Genomic DNA, 18,000 nt, shown 5'->3' with positions numbered 1-18,000 from the left:
TGAGCCTGAACCTGACCCACTCATAATTATCTCAATGTTGTCTTGAAGTCAGGAAGACTAGAGTTCAAATCTAGCACCAGATACTTCCTAGCTGTGTGATCCTGGTCAAGTCACTTAAACTTTATCTGCCTCAATTTCCCCATCTGAAAATGGGGATAATACAGCACCTACCTCTGAGGGTTGTTATGAGGATCAAATGAGATAATATTTTTAAATTGTTTTGCAAGCCTTCAAACATTATATATTTACTATTATTGTTGTTGTTGCTATTATTATTATCATCACCACCCAAAGCCTGTTCTTGGGCAAAGAGGTTCCTTTGTGCAAACAATCCCCAAAAGAGAACAATTAAATAAATAAATCATCAGGGCCAAAAATGGCTGCCTGCACAGAGAGAGACAGCCCACTTCCTACACATCTACTCTAGCAAAAACCTAAGAACAGTACCAGATACTATGGGGAGTAAATTACCTCCTCCACCCCAGAAATGCACAAAAAGTCACTTTGTCCACAGGCAAAAGAAAAGGGAGCCAGAATAATGACAGAAATTTCCCAGCAAAACAAAAGATTAACCTAAAACATCTACAGTTTGCAAGGCTCTGTATCCAGAAGCAACGGGAGTAGAGAAAGCCCCAACAGGGTTGGAAATCCATCCTTCGGCCATAGTATTTTAGACCAGCAGCACACAAACTGGGACATCCTGGACCCAGAGCTTCTAAAGTCCCAAGCACTCTGTCCAGAGACACCATAGAAATCCCTGAAGACCCAGGGCTCTGAGCTCTAAAGATAGAGAGCAGAACCTGATACCAAGAAGTCCTCTTGTTGTAGATACACACTGGGTGGTGGAGGTCCACAAAGCAGTCCTGATGACCCAGATCAAGATCAAACAGGACCAATCACTATAAAAAACTTACAGAATCAGAGATAAATCCCTTAAAATGACAACAGACCAAACACAAATCAATGACTCCACGAGACAAAAAGAAATATTAACACCAAGTTAAAAGTTTGGGAAAAAAGATGAAAATTTAATATATCTACTATCAAAACAACCAAACATGGAAACAGGTTAAGAAGAGATAATTTAAGAATCATCAGGTTCTTAAATCATAATAATTTTCTGAAAGTCTAAAAATCCTATTTCAAGAAATCATTAATAAAACTGACTAAACCTATTAGAACCTGAACGCAAAGTGAAAATAGAAAAAATCCATTAATTACCTCTGGAAAGAGACTACAAAAATAAAAGCCCCCCAAAAAAAATTTAAAATAAATAAAAAATAAAAACCCCAAGAATGTTGCAGTCAAACTTCTGCTTCAAAGAAAAAATACTATAAGTAGTCAGAAAGAGTTCAAGAACCAAGGAGCCATAATTGGGATAATAAAAGACAAGGAAGCTTCTATAGAAATGAGAGAAGATCTTGGAATACAATATAACAGAAGGCAAAATATATAGGTTTACAACCAAGAATAATTTACACTGCAAAGATGGGTGTAAATCTATGAGGGGAAGGAGGAAGGGAATTGACATTTAATGAAATAGAAGACTTTCAAGTATTATGGAGGAAGTTATCAGAGCCGAGCAAGAATTCTGAAATCAGGATCAGAAAATATAGAGTAAAGAGAAAAGAAACCTAGAAAGGTAAATTAACTTCAGCAATTGAAAAGGGCTGTATAATGATGAAGGGCTAATACTCTAATGGAGGGAGGTAGAGAACCTAAGGTTCTTCAGAATCTTAATGCCTTCTAATCATACTAAGTCAAATTTTAAAAAATAAGATGTCCTACAGGGCAAGTGAGTTGATTCTGTTCTAAGGGTTTTAAGTGGGGGAAGGGGAAGGGAAGGCAAAAGAAAAACATAAGAAAAGAAGAAGAAGGTGGTAGATCTTGGTATTTCCTATAATTAGGGAAAGTGATAAGAATGATATACAAAAACATGTGAGCATGAGATGAACTCTTATATGAACTATAATGGAAACCCATACACCGTTTGGTGCAGAAATATATAAAACTCAGGGACCTAGTTGGGGATGAGGTGCTGGGGTTAAGAAGGAAGAAGAAGAATACTTAAAAGGAAAAGATATAGTGGCAAGTAAAATAAAGTTCCTGATCCTGAAGGTGTAAATTAAAATAAAAAAAGAAAGGCAAAAAACTGAAACTAATGCAGTGCTCATTAAATGGGGAATAGTTGAACACACTTGTGATGTATGAATGTAATGGAATACTATTGCACCATAAGAAATTATTTCAGAGAATTCTGGTAATTAAAAACTGATGCTGAGTCAATTGAGCCGGAGAACAACGCAGAGCCACTGTGTGGATTTGGTCTGTTGATTTTGCTTATTTGCTATGGTGGGGAGAGGGGGGACGGTGTTCATTTTCGATTGAAATTGGGGTACAGGAGAGAGAAGGGAGGTAGCAATGGTAATGCCAAAAGAAAGGAAAAAAGAGGAGGCCCACTGAAACATTTTTAAAACTTCTGAGAGAATAACAGAAGCAAGCTCAAAGGGAAGCCCAGACAAGCAGGACAGTTTTGAAAGTGGTGTTTATATAACTCTTTCTGACTGCTTATATGCTACACACACATATGTATAGATACATACATATATACACATATGTATAGATATATACACATATTTATAGATATACACACAAATGTATAGATACATATATACACATATGTATAGATAGATATAGAACATATCTGTTTTTAAGCAAGTGGTATGGAACAGAAAGAAATTCATGGTGCAGTCCTCTATCTGCTCTGCTCTACCTGTGGAAAGGCTGGGTTTTGTGTTAAGTTTAGCATAAAAAGTTTATTTTAATTAATTTTAATTGTGTTGAGAACATGTAGTAATCTGGTTATTGTTGACCCTCATGGGCAAACTTTAGACCCACTTCATTTCACTCTTTAAATTCCAAGTCACCTGCCATGTTCTCCCTAATCTCTGCCCCCAACCCTTGGGGAGCAAGGGCTTTCTTCATCCTCAGACCTTTATGACAGGGTCAGTATTATGTATCATAGTTACCTACAGTTGTATCATCTTCTACAACCAGTCTTGAAACTTCATGAGGGCAGGGTTGGGTCATCCCTGAACTTTGCATCTCCCCTCCTAGCCTAGCACAAGGATCTATACACAGTCGACCCCGGTGCTCCCTAAACAGGATTCCAGTGCGCTCACGTTAGCACCATGCATGACCCTGAGGACACTGGTAAGTTTGGGGTCGGTGGTTTCAGACAGTAAGCAAGGACAGTTGTGTCTTGGTAAATCTAGCCCCAAACATTGTGCTCTTCACCGACTTTCTCTCACTACCATTATCATCATCCTCCCTTCCTCAGAGTCTCACCCAAGGGGGACAGGTTCAGTAAGAGGTAACAGAGAATCCATTTCTATGACTCACCTGTCCTGCTTCGTCTGATGTTGGGGTCTCCTTGGGCCTGACAAGGTTCTGGAGGAAACAGAGTGAAATTGTAACTGAAACCTGGCTCAAGGCCTGAAATATCAAGTAGCACCTGGTAGGACGAATTGGTCTCATCTTCAAAACTTTCCAAAAGCATGCGGGTTGCCACAGCGCTGCTGTCTGAATGCCAGCTTAGAGTAGCCTCAGTTATGCCCACATTTGTGACCTGGAGCTCAGACACTGGATTTGGTTCTGTTAGGAAAAGAACAAGAGAGGGGGGGGGAGGGAGAGAGAAAGATAAAGAGACAGAGATTAGCAATCAATTTTAATTCATCAACTAATAGGGTGCCATGTTGAATACAGGGGAATGGGATTGAACTTGTGATTTCATTGACATAGAAAACTCTTAGATCAGGAAACCATCCTAGACCAATGCAGCTCAGCATCGCTCAGACCTTCTCTGCAACCTAAAACCTTAAAGAGCTGCCCAGAGCACCAAGAGGCATGTGACTTGCCCAGGATCACCATAGCCTGTGTATGCCAGAGGCAGAACTTAAACCCACATCTTCCTGACTCTGAGGCCAGCTCTCTAACCACTCAGCCACAACACCTCCCTCCATGGGGAACCTAAAGCCCTCCAAGTCCTCCATGGTGTTACCAAACCACATAGCCTGGGTCAGGCCACATTGAGAGTATGAGGGTTAGTTCTAGGAGCATATTTTAAGAACAGGGACAAGCTGGAGAGCAGCCAGAGGAAGCCAAGCACATGGCAAGAGACCTCAGGATCCTGACATGGAAAGAGTGTTGACAGGAGGGGGAGATAATTAGCCCAGAGAACAAAGGGCTCATGGGGGACAGGGGGCTACTCATGGCAGTAAGGTTAGACTTGCTCTGTTTGGCCCAAGAGGGAAGGCCTAGGAGCAGAAGTTACAGAGAGACTGATGACTGACATTTAAACACATATGCATCCGCATTCACACACACACACACACACACACACACACAAACACACACACAAATAGGCATTAAAATAAACAAATACATGACCATGCTTTTTCTTTATCACAAGGGACAGTTCACTCACTGGGAGGGGACCAGAACATTTCAAGAAACAGCTGCAATATAAATATGAAAGGGACCAGGAAAAATAAAAATAAAAACCCTACTATGACAAACTACTGAATGAATCCTCAATGGAGAGTTTACAGAAAGGCAGGGAGAATTGCCCTGGATGAGACAGCAGAGACAAGCTGCCATCTCCTCAGACACAGGAACTGCCCCCCACAAAGAGATCAAGGATCTGTCCACATCAGCCTTTATGTCCAGCTTTCTGGCAAAAACCTATCCCTCCTTAGCAAAACCATGGCCCTGGCACCCTTGAGATGGCCTGGCGTAGAGGGAATGAAGGACCAAGGCACCCCACCCATAGACTGGGAGGAGTAATTAAAGCCAGATCCACACAGCAACACCATCCTTGACTTCCTTATTCCTTCTCCCACAGTCTAAGGGTCCCTATCCTTGACTTTCTCAGCATTAGTGGCATCCCTGCTTGCCCTCAGCCCACTTCCAGGTGTCTCCCATTTTAGGCCTCAGATCTTCCTTTGTGTTACTTACAACAAGCCTAACTAAGGCCTAGTGCTTTTAGCATTGACTGGCCTGTCTGATTTCTAGGAAAGTCTCCCTAACTTACTGGAAGGCTGGTAGGGGCTGGCACAGAGAGGGAGCCCTCACCATCCAAACACAGCCTGAGAACTGAATCACCCCAGCTGCCTCGGGATTTTCAACTCCAAAGCAACCAGCCTCAGTTTTCCCCCACAGAAATTCATGAGAAATCTCTTTATAAATCAGGCAATATGAATTGAGAAAAGCCCATGGCACATGGTGTCCATTCCCATTCACAGAGGGACTTTATTCTTTCTCAGGGAAACCTGACTTACTTGTTATGACAGTCACAGCTCTCGGGAGTCCCTGAGTCCCATTTCCCACTTCTGGGGAGATGGAGAATACATAATAAGTGCCAGGATCTAAGCCTGTGACTGTAACACTCATGTGCTGGCTGGTGACGACCTTCCTTTCACGTTGCTTCTCATCCTGTACGAGGTATTTGTACTCAGAAGCAGATGGGTCCTGGTTCTTCCAGGTCAGGGTCGCCTCAGTTGTTCCCACACTGACAACTTCAATGTCAAATACCGGATTAGGTTCTGTTTAAGTTTTAAAAGGAAAGAAAAATTGTTGTAAGTAAAACATAAGAATAAAAGCACGCTCCACATTAGAAGCCTCCAAGAAAAGTATTTCTCCCAGCACAAAGTAGGGATTGTTTCTTTATGTCTGAACTAGGCTGAAAGAATTAAGAAAAAGCCTTGCTTGGGATTCAGTTTGATTCCATTTAAATAAAGCGTCCAGTAGTACAGGCTGTGCATAAATAAAAGACAAAAAAGACAAAAATGAAAACATTACTAACTTCAATAAGCTTCCATTCTGTGGGGAAAAAACAACATCCACACAGACAAATAAATACAGTCTTACACAAAGGTCACTGGATCATGGGTCCAGAGCTCGATGGGACCCTCAGAAGCTATCTTGTCCAACCCTTTTATTTTACAAATGAAGAAACTGAGGCCCAGGCAGGTTAAGAAGTGACTTGGCCAAAGTGACAAAGGTAGTCAGCGGCAGAGGGAGGATCTGAACCCAGGCCCTCAGATCTAGAGCCAGCATTCTTTACCCTATAGCACAAATAAATAGGAAGTAACTGGGGGTGTGAGAGAGATGGAAAAAAATCAATAAAGTCACTGTGTGGAGGCGAGATGAACCAGGGATTCTAAAAGGCAGCAATGAAAAGAGGGCATTCCAGGCACTGGACTAAGCAAGGTTCTACAGGCATTCCACCTGCAGGACCTCCCAGGTCAATTTGTCCAACATCCTCATTTCAGAGACAAGGAGACTGAAACCCAGGGAGAGGCTCGGACTCCAACCCCAGCTCTGATGTCCATATAAGAAAAAGACGGCAAAGAGGAAGCAGATCCCTGGGATACAAAATAATCTACTGAGTCCAGCTCAGGATCCAAGTCACCATGAAGCCACCCCCAGCCCCAAGACAGGACCTGCCCCTGGCCCCAGAAAGGAGCCACCCCCAACTTCCAGATAGGAGCCATCCCGCCCTCCTTCTTTCTCCTAGTACCACGTGGGCACCTATCCTGGGTGATTCCACTCTGTGTCTGACATCCCTAGCCAGAGGGCACAGTTCTGGAGGGTAGGAACCCTATTTTATTTCTCTTCATTTGGACATCCTAACCCCATTCACTAATCTGCTCCATTTCTGGACTGCATTCTGGACTCTGGCCGCCTCCCTTTTTTGTGCTGTCTTCCCCATTAGAATGAAAGGTCCTTGAAGACAGGGACTATCTTCAGTTTGATAGTTGTATTGCTTGGAACTTAGTAAACACTTAATAAATATTTTTCTATTCATTCCTGAACTACCCCGAACCAGCTTCCAGCATGGTCCCAACACATATACACACAAGGCGCACCACAAAAATGTACAGAATTGAATTCTCTTGGCTCATACTACTGGCAGGAACCCCAGGGGCATCCAGGCCAACTCTTTCATCTTTTAGGGGAGCAAACTGAGCCCCAGGTAATTTAAGTGACTTGCCCAAGGTCACATGGAAAGACTCCAGTAGAAAAAGATAATTTTTTCTGTGTTAAAACTTCAGCATCTCAATATGTTCCCATACACCTTTCCGAAAAGGAAGGCCAGCCACAGCACATCAACACAGCAAACAGCAAATTTCCTGGTTGGATTCCACTTTTAATGAATGTTCATGGGATGCAGAACAATAAAGGACAAGCTTCTGTCCCCCTCTCAAGGGCCTCAGAATCCAAAGGGATCCTGGGAAACAATTTGTAAACCACCAACATAATCATATTCAAGAACAAAGACCCAGGATCACAGAAGGGGAGGCAAGACTTCAATCCATCTGGGGAAGCTTCTTATTGAGGGCTGGCTTGGGATGGGAAAAGTCTACAAAATGAAGACTAATCCATGCACAAGTTCTGAGATCCAACAGGAAAGGAATGGACTTGGAGTCAGAGGAGCTCCATGTGAATCCCGCCCTGCCACTTCTAAGCACTTCTGAGCAGCCTCAGACCAGGACTGAACCTCTCCAGACCTCAGTTTCCTCCTCTCTAAAATGAGGGGATTTGACAATATGCCCCAAGGTCTTTTCCAGATCTAGGAGCCGTAATCCCCTCCAACATTACATTCACTTCTGTGAAGTATGGAGACCAGTGAAGAAAACAGAGGGAATGAATGGGTGGGGCAGAAGAAGCCCATGGCAGAAGAACAAGGGAAGGGAGAGAGGATGAGGGAAGCCCTTCTCCGCCATGTTGAGTCTGAGAAGACACTGGCCCATCTGAGCAGCTGAATGGAGAGATGGGGGCTGGGAGAAATCTTCAGGGAACAGTCAGAGATAACAATGACCAGAATTTCTATTGTGCTATAAGGTTTGCAAAGCACTATATAGGCACTATCTCATTTGATCATCACAAGAAACCTGGGAGGGAGATGTTATTGTTATCCCCAGTTTACAGATGAGGAAACTGAGGAAGAGAGGTATAAGAACTTGCCCAGGTCACACAGTTAGTAGAAGACTGAGCTGGCATCTGAACTCAGGGCTTTCCAGTTCCCAAGTCCAGCACTCTACCCACCACCTCACAGCCTCATTAAAACCTGCTCAGCTAGGAAGCTACTCTTGCACACACACACACACACACACACACACCCATGGTGAATTGTGGCCCAAGAAGGAATATCTATAACTCAAATGGGAAGTTTCAGGAAACCTGTCCAAGATTTGGGGCTCAAGACTCAACTGGTACAGGACTAACCATGCAATTTCTGTATTTGAGAATCCTCAGTGTCTTCCTATTGTCTGTCCAGCCAGTAAAGTTTTGGTTCTTTTGTTTGACATTCAAGGCCCCCACAATCTGGCCCTGTCTTGTCTTCCATGAAGCAGCCCCCAAGCCATGACCACCCTCCCTTCATCCCCCACCTAGTTTTCACCTCTCTAAAGCACTCATGTATTGTTTGTATGATGGCTACCTGTCATTCCCCTCGACTCCCCTTCTCCCTGATAACCTGGGAGCCCCATGAGAGACAGGGCTGTCTTATCTTGACCTTTTTCTTCCCTCCCACACACCACCTCAGCCTAGCACAGGGCTCTGAATACAGCTGACTCTTAATAATTGTTTGTCCAACTGACTGGGATTGCTGAGTAGGGGACAGATGGACCACAGGAGTTTCTGGAGTCAGAGCCGAGATCATGGTTCCACCAGAGATCAGGGTTTTAAACCAAGGCCCAGTGTCTGCTTTCGCCAACCCAGCTCTGATGGATAGTAGGAACAGCCTTTCACCTAAAGACACACTGAGGAGACCCTTTGCCAATAAAGGATCTGATGTTACTTACGTGTCCACCACTTTTTGCAACAGGTACTGATACCATTTTTCAACTCAACCGTGTACATCAACCCGGGGCTCAGCCCCCCAATTGTCTTATTTGCTGCATTCTCTGATTGGATAGTCCAGTTCACATATCCACCTCCGAGGGTCACGTTGCTGATGGAGAAGTTTCCTGGTAAATCAATCAAGTCAATTGCAGTGGTTGTGGAACTTAAAGTCATTAGACCACACTCGACACCTGTAGGAAACGAGACCCAAACAATGACATCTCCTCAGTTCTCATAGCCATGGAACTTGGAGATCATGGATAGTTACAGGAAAATGAACCTCGAGGTACAGTAGATGGCAGAGGGCATCTGATCCAGTCCCTTCAGATGAAGAAACCAGAGGTAAGAGAGGCTAAGTTCTAAGTAGCAGAACTGGGGTTCCAATTTGTGTTCTCTAAATCCAAACCCAAACTCATTTCCACCGCTTAGCACTGCCTCTCACTAAAGGCAAACTAGCTTCTCAGTAGGGAAGATTTCATTATCTGAGAAGCAAGATAATATGGTGTAAATAGTCTCAGATTCAAATTCCACCTTTGGTAGTTCTGAGATGTTGCAACTCAGGGAAAGTCATTTATCCTTTCTCTAAGTCTCCCTTTCCAGATCTGTAACATGGAAAACTGGAACACTATAGCATCTCCCTTATTGGTTTGTTGTAAGAATCAAATAAGACAGTAACTACTACTCTCATTTCTATAGAGTTTTAAGCACAAAGCACTCACCTCACAATACCCCTGAAGTAGACATATCATTGTACCCATTTTGCAGATTAGGAAAACTGAGGCTCAAAAATGTTCCAGGGTCCCACAATTGGTACATGTCAGAGCTGGAATTCAAGCCCAAGTCCCAAGTTCTCTCCACTACAGATAGCATGCTATCATACAGAGCAGTTTATAAGCATTAAAGGCTATGGCTGTATCAGGTATTGTGTCACATTGAGTTAACCACCACTACACCCTAGGGAGGTCAGATAGAGAAGGAAAGTTCCCCTCTAGACAAAATTGACTGGGGGAAAGTGGAACAAATTAGGATATGTGGACATAATCAGAATGTGGCACAAGAAATTATGAGTATATATTTGATTACATGCCACTATGGGGGGGAAGAGGGAGAAAATTTGAAACTTAAGAGATTGTGGAACTGAATATTGTAAACTAAAAGTAAATAAATAAATTTTTAAAAATAAGAAGAAATTATCAGTGTGAAGAATTTAAAGAAATTCAGGAAAGATTGCCTAAATCAATGCTGAGCAAAGGAGGCCGAGCCAAGAGAAGTGTGTGTGTGACGATCACCATGATGAGAAAGATAAGGGAGGTCTGACCATCATACAATGCTCGCACTTCTCGGCATGGAAGTGGCCAGACCACAGGTGCAAATAAGGCTTTCATCTTCTGACATGGTCAGTGTATTGGTTTATTTACTGAAATGCCTGGCTATGTTCCCAAGAAAAATTCTAAGCAGGTTGAGAGAGTCATGGTGAAGTGACAGCAGCATTTTTTAAAATCAGCAATCAGAGTTTTCCTTAAATTCTTACCGGCTGATTGATGCCCTCTTCCCCACCCTCCCCACAAACATTCCACTGCTTTATCCTTTAGGTCAGTAGAGCTGCTTTTGATCCCAGGGATTCAAGCACCCATGACAGTCTTTGGTTTATTTGCCAGTCAGATTAATGAAGAGAGAGAGAAACCACCCAGAAATTCTAAAACTGTTTATATAAGGACTACTATTATTATGAAAGTTCATTTGGTGAGCTGGGTCTCCCTGATCCTGAAAAGGAAGTCTAAACTGGAGCAAAAAATAGACCTTACTGGCTTTCCAAAATGCAAAAGAAAGAAAAGAAGGGAGGGAGGCAGGGGGAAAGGGAGAGGGGAGAGAGAGAGGTGAAGGAAGGGAGGGAGGGAGGAAAGAAGGAAGGAAGGAAGGAAGGAAGGAAGGAAGGAAGGAAGGAAGGAAGGAAGGAAGGAAGGAAGGAAAGAAGAGAGAGAAAAAAGAAAGAAAGAAGGAAGGAAAGAAGAAAGGAAGAGAAAGAAAGGAAGAGAGAAAAGAGAAAGAAAGAAGAAAGAAAGAAAGAAAGAGAGAGAGAGAGAGAAAGAAAGAAAGAAGAGGAAGAAAGAAAAAGAGAGAAAGAAAGGAGGAAAGAAGGAAGGAAGAGAAAGAAAGGAAGAGAGACAATGAGAGACAGAGAGAGAGAGAATAAATCTGCCAAAATGTCTGGGTCTCTGTGATCTTGAGAGATTGCATTTCCCTTCATCTCCATCAGGGGACAGTAGAAAATGGGCAGAATATTTACAAAAGAGTCAATGGTACTTACAATCACCTGCAACTGCAATCTGTAACAGAAAGAAAGAAAAAAAGGAAGTCAGTCGACCCACTTGGCTATGGAAAATGCAAACCAGAAAAAAAAAAAAAAACAGCTGTGACTCTTCTACAGGAGGCCTGGCCCGAGGCCTGTGGTTGGTAACTGTGTGACCTTCCAGCTTATTTCATATTTATTCCACATCTCTCTTATACATCCTAAGTCAGTGCATGTTACTGTTTTCTCCTAGCAGAACATGCCTGTTCCTTGAAAGCACGGACAGTGTGACATTTGATTTCATCTTTGAATACAGAATGCCTAGTCCAGCACCTGGCACATAGTAGGTGCTCAATGACTGTCTGATGAGCTGAATTAAAATTGATAATATTGAATTTCTCCTCCAATGGGGGCCCAGGCTCATAAGTCCTCATTTCCTTCCTTCTATCAACAGATGGCAGCAACTGATGCTGTTTAAAATCAATGAAATGAAAGCAGAAATGAGAGCACTTTGTTGCCGCCCTGACCTGGGGGATCAGCTGGCTGTGGACTCTCATTGCTAAACATGAGGACCTTGAACCCCAAAGAGTTCAAGTCACTTGCACAAGGCCACATGGCTAGTTTGTAAGAATCAGTGAGACCAGAATCACAGCCTTTGGACCCCTTCTCAGAATCATGCTTTTAAATGCGTAAACTATATAGGCTTACAAAATTTCAATGTAATTATAAATTATATTGAAATATAGTTATCAAAATATGATCAAAAGCAAGTTTACAGACCTCAGGTTAAGAACCTCTGACCCAAATGATTTCTAAGGTCCCTAAAGAAGTGACAAAAATTTGCCCAAAGCTTGAAAAAAATTTGACACCAAGCCTCCACAATCAGCCAAATGAAGGTCTGACTTCTCTACATGGAGTCAGGAGGAGGAGGTGAAAGCAAATCTATATAAGGGGAACTTTTAAAAAATCAAGTGTTCTCAAATTGCATCCAAATGTGACAGCAGAAGGAGAAGTTGGCTGAAGGCCTTCCCAGTAGCACTTCCTGTAGGGATGGCCTCACTTACTTCCCCTTCAGAGGGGGCCCGAAGAGCCTCTGTGGGTTGGGAACAAAGGAGCCCTTCCCCACACACCTTCCCTATAAAACCCTCACACCCCAATCACATCTTCAATGGACAACACATACTGGTTCAGAAAGTTCTGCTGGTGAGAGAAGGGAGCAGCAACCAGACAGACCAGGGGAAAGTGCCATCCAACCCTGTCTTGGCCAGACTGCACCACCAGTCACCCCTCAGTTTTAAGCAGCTGCTTATGCTACAGGCTAAGAATAGGGCCTGCGCCTCAGGAAGCTGCTAGTCCAACTGTCACCTAAACAGAAAGCCCCCCTATGTCACTCCCTCCACGGGGATCTCTGGCCTTTGTCTGAATTCCTCCAGAGAAGAGAGAACAAACATGGTGCCCCATCCAGCCCAGCAGCCCGCTGCACTTTGGGAAGGCTCACTGCTAAGAAGAGAGTCCCTTCCCCAGTCCTAATTCTGCCTCTTGGGAGCGTCTCCCCATCACTCTGAGGCCTAGCAGAAAGAAGTCTGAGCCGCGCTCCAGAGTGTAGCCTTTCAGAGGCTTCCGGACAGCTCGCTCGGCTTCCAAGTATCTTCTTCTGCAGGATACTCAGAACAGCCCCAGGTCCTTCAGCCAGTCTTGCCATGGCAAGGACCCAAGCTTTCTGCATTCTGGTTACCCTCCCCTGGACACTCCAACGGCTCAACGCCCTTCCTAAAGTGTGGTGCTCAGAACTAAGAACATGGTCTGGCCAGGGCCCAGGGCAGCACAACTGCCTCCTCTTGAGATCATTGTGTTTGTTCTGACACAGTCCAAAGTCACATTTACTTTCTTACCAGTCATACCACAATACTGACTCATCTTGAGCTTGCAGTCCACTAACACCCCCAGATCTTTTTCAGAAAAACTGCTAAAGCAGAACAGACCAGAATGAGGTACCATTCAGTACCTCCAAAAAGCCGCCATTTCACAGACATGGTTTACTTGCTGTGGCTTCCAAGGGTCCACCTCTGAACCTCACTCTCCCAATACCCAATTTGGCCATCTATGCAAATGAGGAAATAAAGGTGGGCCAAAAGGACCCAGTGGGGGAGGGGAGGAGTCGGGGGTTTTCCCTTTACTGACAGTAGCTGATAGTCCCCAGCCACAGCGGGGACATTGTGAGGACAAAGTCTGGCCATTGACAGAGTCCAACTCGACAAAATCTGTGGGCCATGGGGCCCCCGCCCTTCTGTTTCAGGAGAACAGACGCCCCCTTTGTCTACCCATGCAAGCCGGGGGACTTGTCCTCCTTCCCGACACTGGCTGCTTTTCTTCTTTTCCCTCTAAGTTCCTTCCTTTCACAGGACACCCCAGGCTGGCCGCACTCTCCAAACGGGGGTACTAGGGAGGCCCTCCCTGTGACACAGAGCACAGAAGAGCATGGAGAACTGGCTTTGAACCCAGGGCCTGAACTAGCTTGGTAACCCCGAGTGAGTCACTTAATTAACATCTCCTTAAGTGGAAGATATACAAATAATAAGTATCATAAGTAAGACACAAATAATTCCTGCAGGGCCTGCCTCAGACTTGTGTAGAGACATAAGGGGATCATTGAACCTGTGGGCCATTTATCTAGCTGTCCAATGGCTAGATAAAGTTCCTGATGGATGGGAATGTGATGTAAATATCAGCCACTTATTATTTTCAGTTATCGTCTCTTCCCTGACCATGATTCATCATGCACACACACACACACACACTCACTCTATACCATCTTTCCACCTGCCTGCCCCACAAATACTTGAAAACAGCTCTCCATCCCTCCCTCCCTGCCACGTGGGCCAGCCTAGTCTCTACAAAAGAGTTATAAGTTCCCAGAATTCAGAGACAATGTCTTAACCATCCTCAGTGCCCTAGACCCAAAGCCTGAGCCAATGGAAGGATTTTCCAACTGGTCTCCCTGCTTCTAGCATCCCCCAATCTCTAATCCATCCATTGAATAGCCCCTGCCAAAATAATCTTCATAAAACAGTCTTGACCATGTCACTGCTGAGCTCAAAAACCTTCAGTGGCTCCCCACTGCCCACAGTGTAAAACAAAAACATCTCAGCCTGGCATTAAATGCCCTCCACAATCTGTTTCCAATCTATTTTCCAGCTTTATTTCACACTATTTCTTTCCCTTCAAACAACTCTACATTTTAATCAAACCAATGAGCACTTATGAAGTACCTGCAATATATCAGGCATTGTGTTAGGCTTGGGGGACTCAAAGACAAGAAAAATTAAAGTCTCTGCCTTCAGGGACCTTACATTGTATCTAAGATAGCCCAGGGAAACTGGATGTCTACAATCAGAATAATAGATCTACATCTGGAAGGGACCAAGAGGCCATCCCACCCAAACCCCTGGTGAGCCAAGCGAGAAGCAAACCCTCCAGACGCTCCCACTGCAGCTGCCTTTTTTGCAGACGAATCCTCCCTGCCTGGCACACACTCTGTCATCTCTGCCCACAGAAATCTTCTTTTCTTCCATGCCCAGCTCAGGTACCATGCCCTGCCCTGCCCCCCAAAAGACTGCCTTGATCTGACCCTGCTGAAAGGGAGCTCTCCCCTTCACACACTCCCAGACTCTCGTGTCTTGTCTTTTCCATCTTAATTCCCTACCTTGTATATTAGATCATAAGCTCATTGAGGGCAGGTTCTTCATGCCCAACTCCTTCTTTCTCTCTCTCTCTCTCTCTCTCTCTCTCTCTCTCTCTCTCTCTCTCTCTCTCTCCCTCCCTCCCTCCCTCCCTCACTCTTCCCCTCTTTTTTAGCTTAATAAATATGCCTGGGATGAAGAGCAGGCAGTCACTGCATAATTATTAATTGATCAAACCGAAAAGGAAGATTAGAAACCCCTGCATTCCCCATTCCTCACTCCCCAAAGCTGCAGGGTCTACAGGTGAATCACCCAGGGCTGCATTTCAGCTTTTTCATTGGGAATGTTCAGGTTGTAGGGGATGGCTAAGAAGTGACTGAATGACAAAATGGGGGACAATAGGCCCTTTATATCTCCCAAGCTAAGCCCCCACACAGTATGACAGGCAGTATTTTTACCCACTGATGTAATTTTTTTAATATGCAGAGCTACAAGTCATGTTTTTAATCCAACATTTTTTGGGCTAAGGAATAAGCACATTTTACTCTGTAAAGTTCAAGGCAGTTCCCTGCCCACCCACCCTCCTCATCCCAATCTCCCATGGGCAAATGTTGCCAGCAAAGATAGGGGAGACCTGGATGGAAGCAACAGCACAACCCAGGGAAAAGAGCCTGGGACTCATTGTATGTGCTGTTAGTTAAGTTCAAAATAAAAAGAAAAGAAAATGGGAAAAAGAGAGAGCCCGATCCTGAGAATCAGGGGGCCCAAGGTCTAAGTCTCAGCTTGGCCACTAACTGGCTGGGTGACCCTGAGCTAGTTATTGTCCATCTCAGGGCCTGTTCTCCCCTTTCTGAAATGAAGGCGGTGCCCTGTAAAGGATTCTGATCCTCCCCTGACATCCCTATCTGATATTCTAGGACTCTGACCATTATGCCTCCCACCCCCAAACGGAACTGGCCGTTGGAAACAGGCAGTACCAGCAATGTATCCCAGGCAGGTGAAATTTGGAGTCTTAACCTTTTCCTCATGCAAGGGAAAAGCAGCCAAAAAGGAGAAAAACCAGCTGGGCCCAGACAAACAGAGGCAGGTAAGGGTTTGGAGCTCCAGGCTGGCCAGGTTTGCCTTTGATATGCTTCAAAAACATGAACTTGAAAGTATGAAGGAGCAAGCAGACAGAGCGTCCTGGCCTGGGCAAGAGGTGAAGCCCACACCAAAAGACAGGCCTTGGGAATGGGCCCCACCCCCAGCAGGCTCACCCAGCGGCCGCCTGACCCTCTCTCCACGTGACCAAATAACGGCCGATTTTCCCAAGTAGGCTTCAGTGAGCATCTGGAAGCATGACTGATCTCTAGGCCTCTTCCCCAACCTTGGAATGAAAAAGTTGCTCAATTTGAAATCCAAAGTCCTGGTTTCAGATCGAGTCTCTGCATGACCTTGGGCAAATCACAACCACCTTTAGGCCATTTCCCCCTCCACTGCTTCTTGTTTGAAATCTGGTGCCTTCCCTCGAGGAGCTTACTCTCTAGAACAGGAGTCTGGACCAGCACTCAGCACCAGGCCAAGTTAGTCTGATCCTTCAGTTACTGACATTTTCGGAGAATCTATTCACATCCTGCTGAGAGGCCTCAGGGATGGAGAGCTAGGCTCAATGTCCTGTCCAGTGTGCTGCATAGCTATGACCAAAGCACCACCAGAATTTAGCCTGCAGGAAGGCCAAGAGGAATGAGAACAGCATTCACAGAGAATGACAACATTGATAAAGCATGAGCTCACAACCACAGGACAGGTGGGTTATCTGAGACTCACAGAGGGGAGGTGACTTCCTATGGAAAGACTCATAGCTAAAAAGTATCAGATGCAGGATTTGAACCCAGGTCTCCCAATTCCTGACCCACTATTCAACCTGAATCCCTCTAGTTGCTAGTGTTCTCCTAAAAAAAAAATACCTTGAATTGTTTGGGGGTTTTGTTGGGGGTTTTTTGGTTTGGCTTTTTTTTTAAACATTTTGTATGTATTTCACCTAGAAGATAAGACTTAGAATTAAGAAGACCTGAGCTCAAATACTGCCTCAGATAATTACTAGCTGTGTGACCTTGATCAAGTCACTTCACCCTTTCTGCCTCAGTTTCCTCATCAGTAAAATGGGGGTGATAATAATATCACCTCCTTCCCAGAGTTATTATGAGAATCAAATGTGATAATACATGTGAAGAGCTCTGCGACCCTTCCAGTGCTCTGTATGTGCCAGCTATGATTACTCCCATTGACCAGAAGCTGCCTGAAGACAGGGCAGATTTCACTTGTCCTCACATCCCCAGCTCCTGGCACCCCAATAAATGCAATTCCATTGACTAACATACAGGAAACACTTGGTAGACATCCAAGTGCTAGACCAACGTCTATGTGCTTATCATCCCCGGGGCCCCAGTAAGCCCCAGCTCTCATAGAGCACTGCCCAGTGACGAGAGAAAGGCAGCACCCAGAATGGCTTCTCCCTGCTCACTGCCTGGGCCTCCAGAACTTTCTCAGAGGTCCCAGGGGGAAGACGGCTCCCAAGCCCTTCTGGGGAGCCATGCTGCTGGGGCAGCAGGCCTCCCTCCACAGCCCCCTCATCGGCCAGGTAGGCTCATTCCAGCTGCTAACCCTGGGGCACAGCTGCGATCACCAACTGCAGAACATCCACCTGCTCTCTGCAGGGCTGAGGGGCCCCAAAACGAAGGTTTCAGGAACCACTTAAGCTGCCAAGAAGGCCCATTTGCCAGCATTCTTCCTTAGTTCTCCTGGGCATGGGAATCTAGCCAGCCAGGGTGAGAGAAGGAAAGCAGGAGAAGCGTGGGTTCAGCGGCTCAGAGCAGAACAGTGACTTAACAATAAAGATGCCCCCTGGCCCCTCAGTTCAGAAGAGGAGGGCTCAAATCCCGCCTCTGACACCCAGCAGCTGGGTAACCTTAAGTATTCTGCCTAACCTCCCTGGGCCTCAGTTTCCTCGTGTGTAAAACCAGGGGATCGGACAAGATGGCCTTCCAGGTGCCTTCCACTTCTTGTCTGGCATCTGATGATCCAGATGCAAAGGCAGAAGGACAGAGTAACCAATTGCTCCAATTGAGTAGAGAAGCAATGGGC

At 45.0% G+C, this 18,000-nt stretch overlaps 2 protein-coding genes across 2 annotated transcripts in view; one reads left to right on the top strand and one right to left on the bottom strand.

Moving 5' to 3' along the window:
• The window catches only part of PTPRJ (protein tyrosine phosphatase receptor type J), a 40,079-nt gene extending 30,897 nt beyond the window's left edge, over nucleotides 1-9,182 (bottom strand). Inside the window, exons 1-3 of the mRNA XM_069091647.1 lie at nucleotides 8,868-9,182; nucleotides 5,340-5,603; nucleotides 3,403-3,654 (exon numbers count right to left, since the gene is read on the bottom strand). Coding sequence (XP_068947748.1) covers nucleotides 3,403-3,654; nucleotides 5,340-5,603; nucleotides 8,868-9,081 — 730 coding nt within the window. The 5' untranslated portion in view covers nucleotides 9,082-9,182. The remainder of the gene's footprint in view (nucleotides 1-3,402; nucleotides 3,655-5,339; nucleotides 5,604-8,867) is intronic.
• NUP160 (nucleoporin 160) overlaps nucleotides 1-18,000 on the top strand; it is a 383,543-nt gene that overhangs the window by 92,172 nt on the left and 273,371 nt on the right. The window lies entirely within an intron of this gene.

Source organism: Petaurus breviceps, unplaced genomic scaffold (assembly GCF_028583685.1).
Source record: "Petaurus breviceps papuanus isolate PSGF00001 unplaced genomic scaffold, PetGlider_PUasm1.0 188, whole genome shotgun sequence".
Taxonomy (NCBI): Eukaryota; Metazoa; Chordata; class Mammalia; order Diprotodontia; family Petauridae; genus Petaurus; species Petaurus breviceps.
This window is presented reverse-complemented; position numbering and strand designations above follow the sequence as displayed.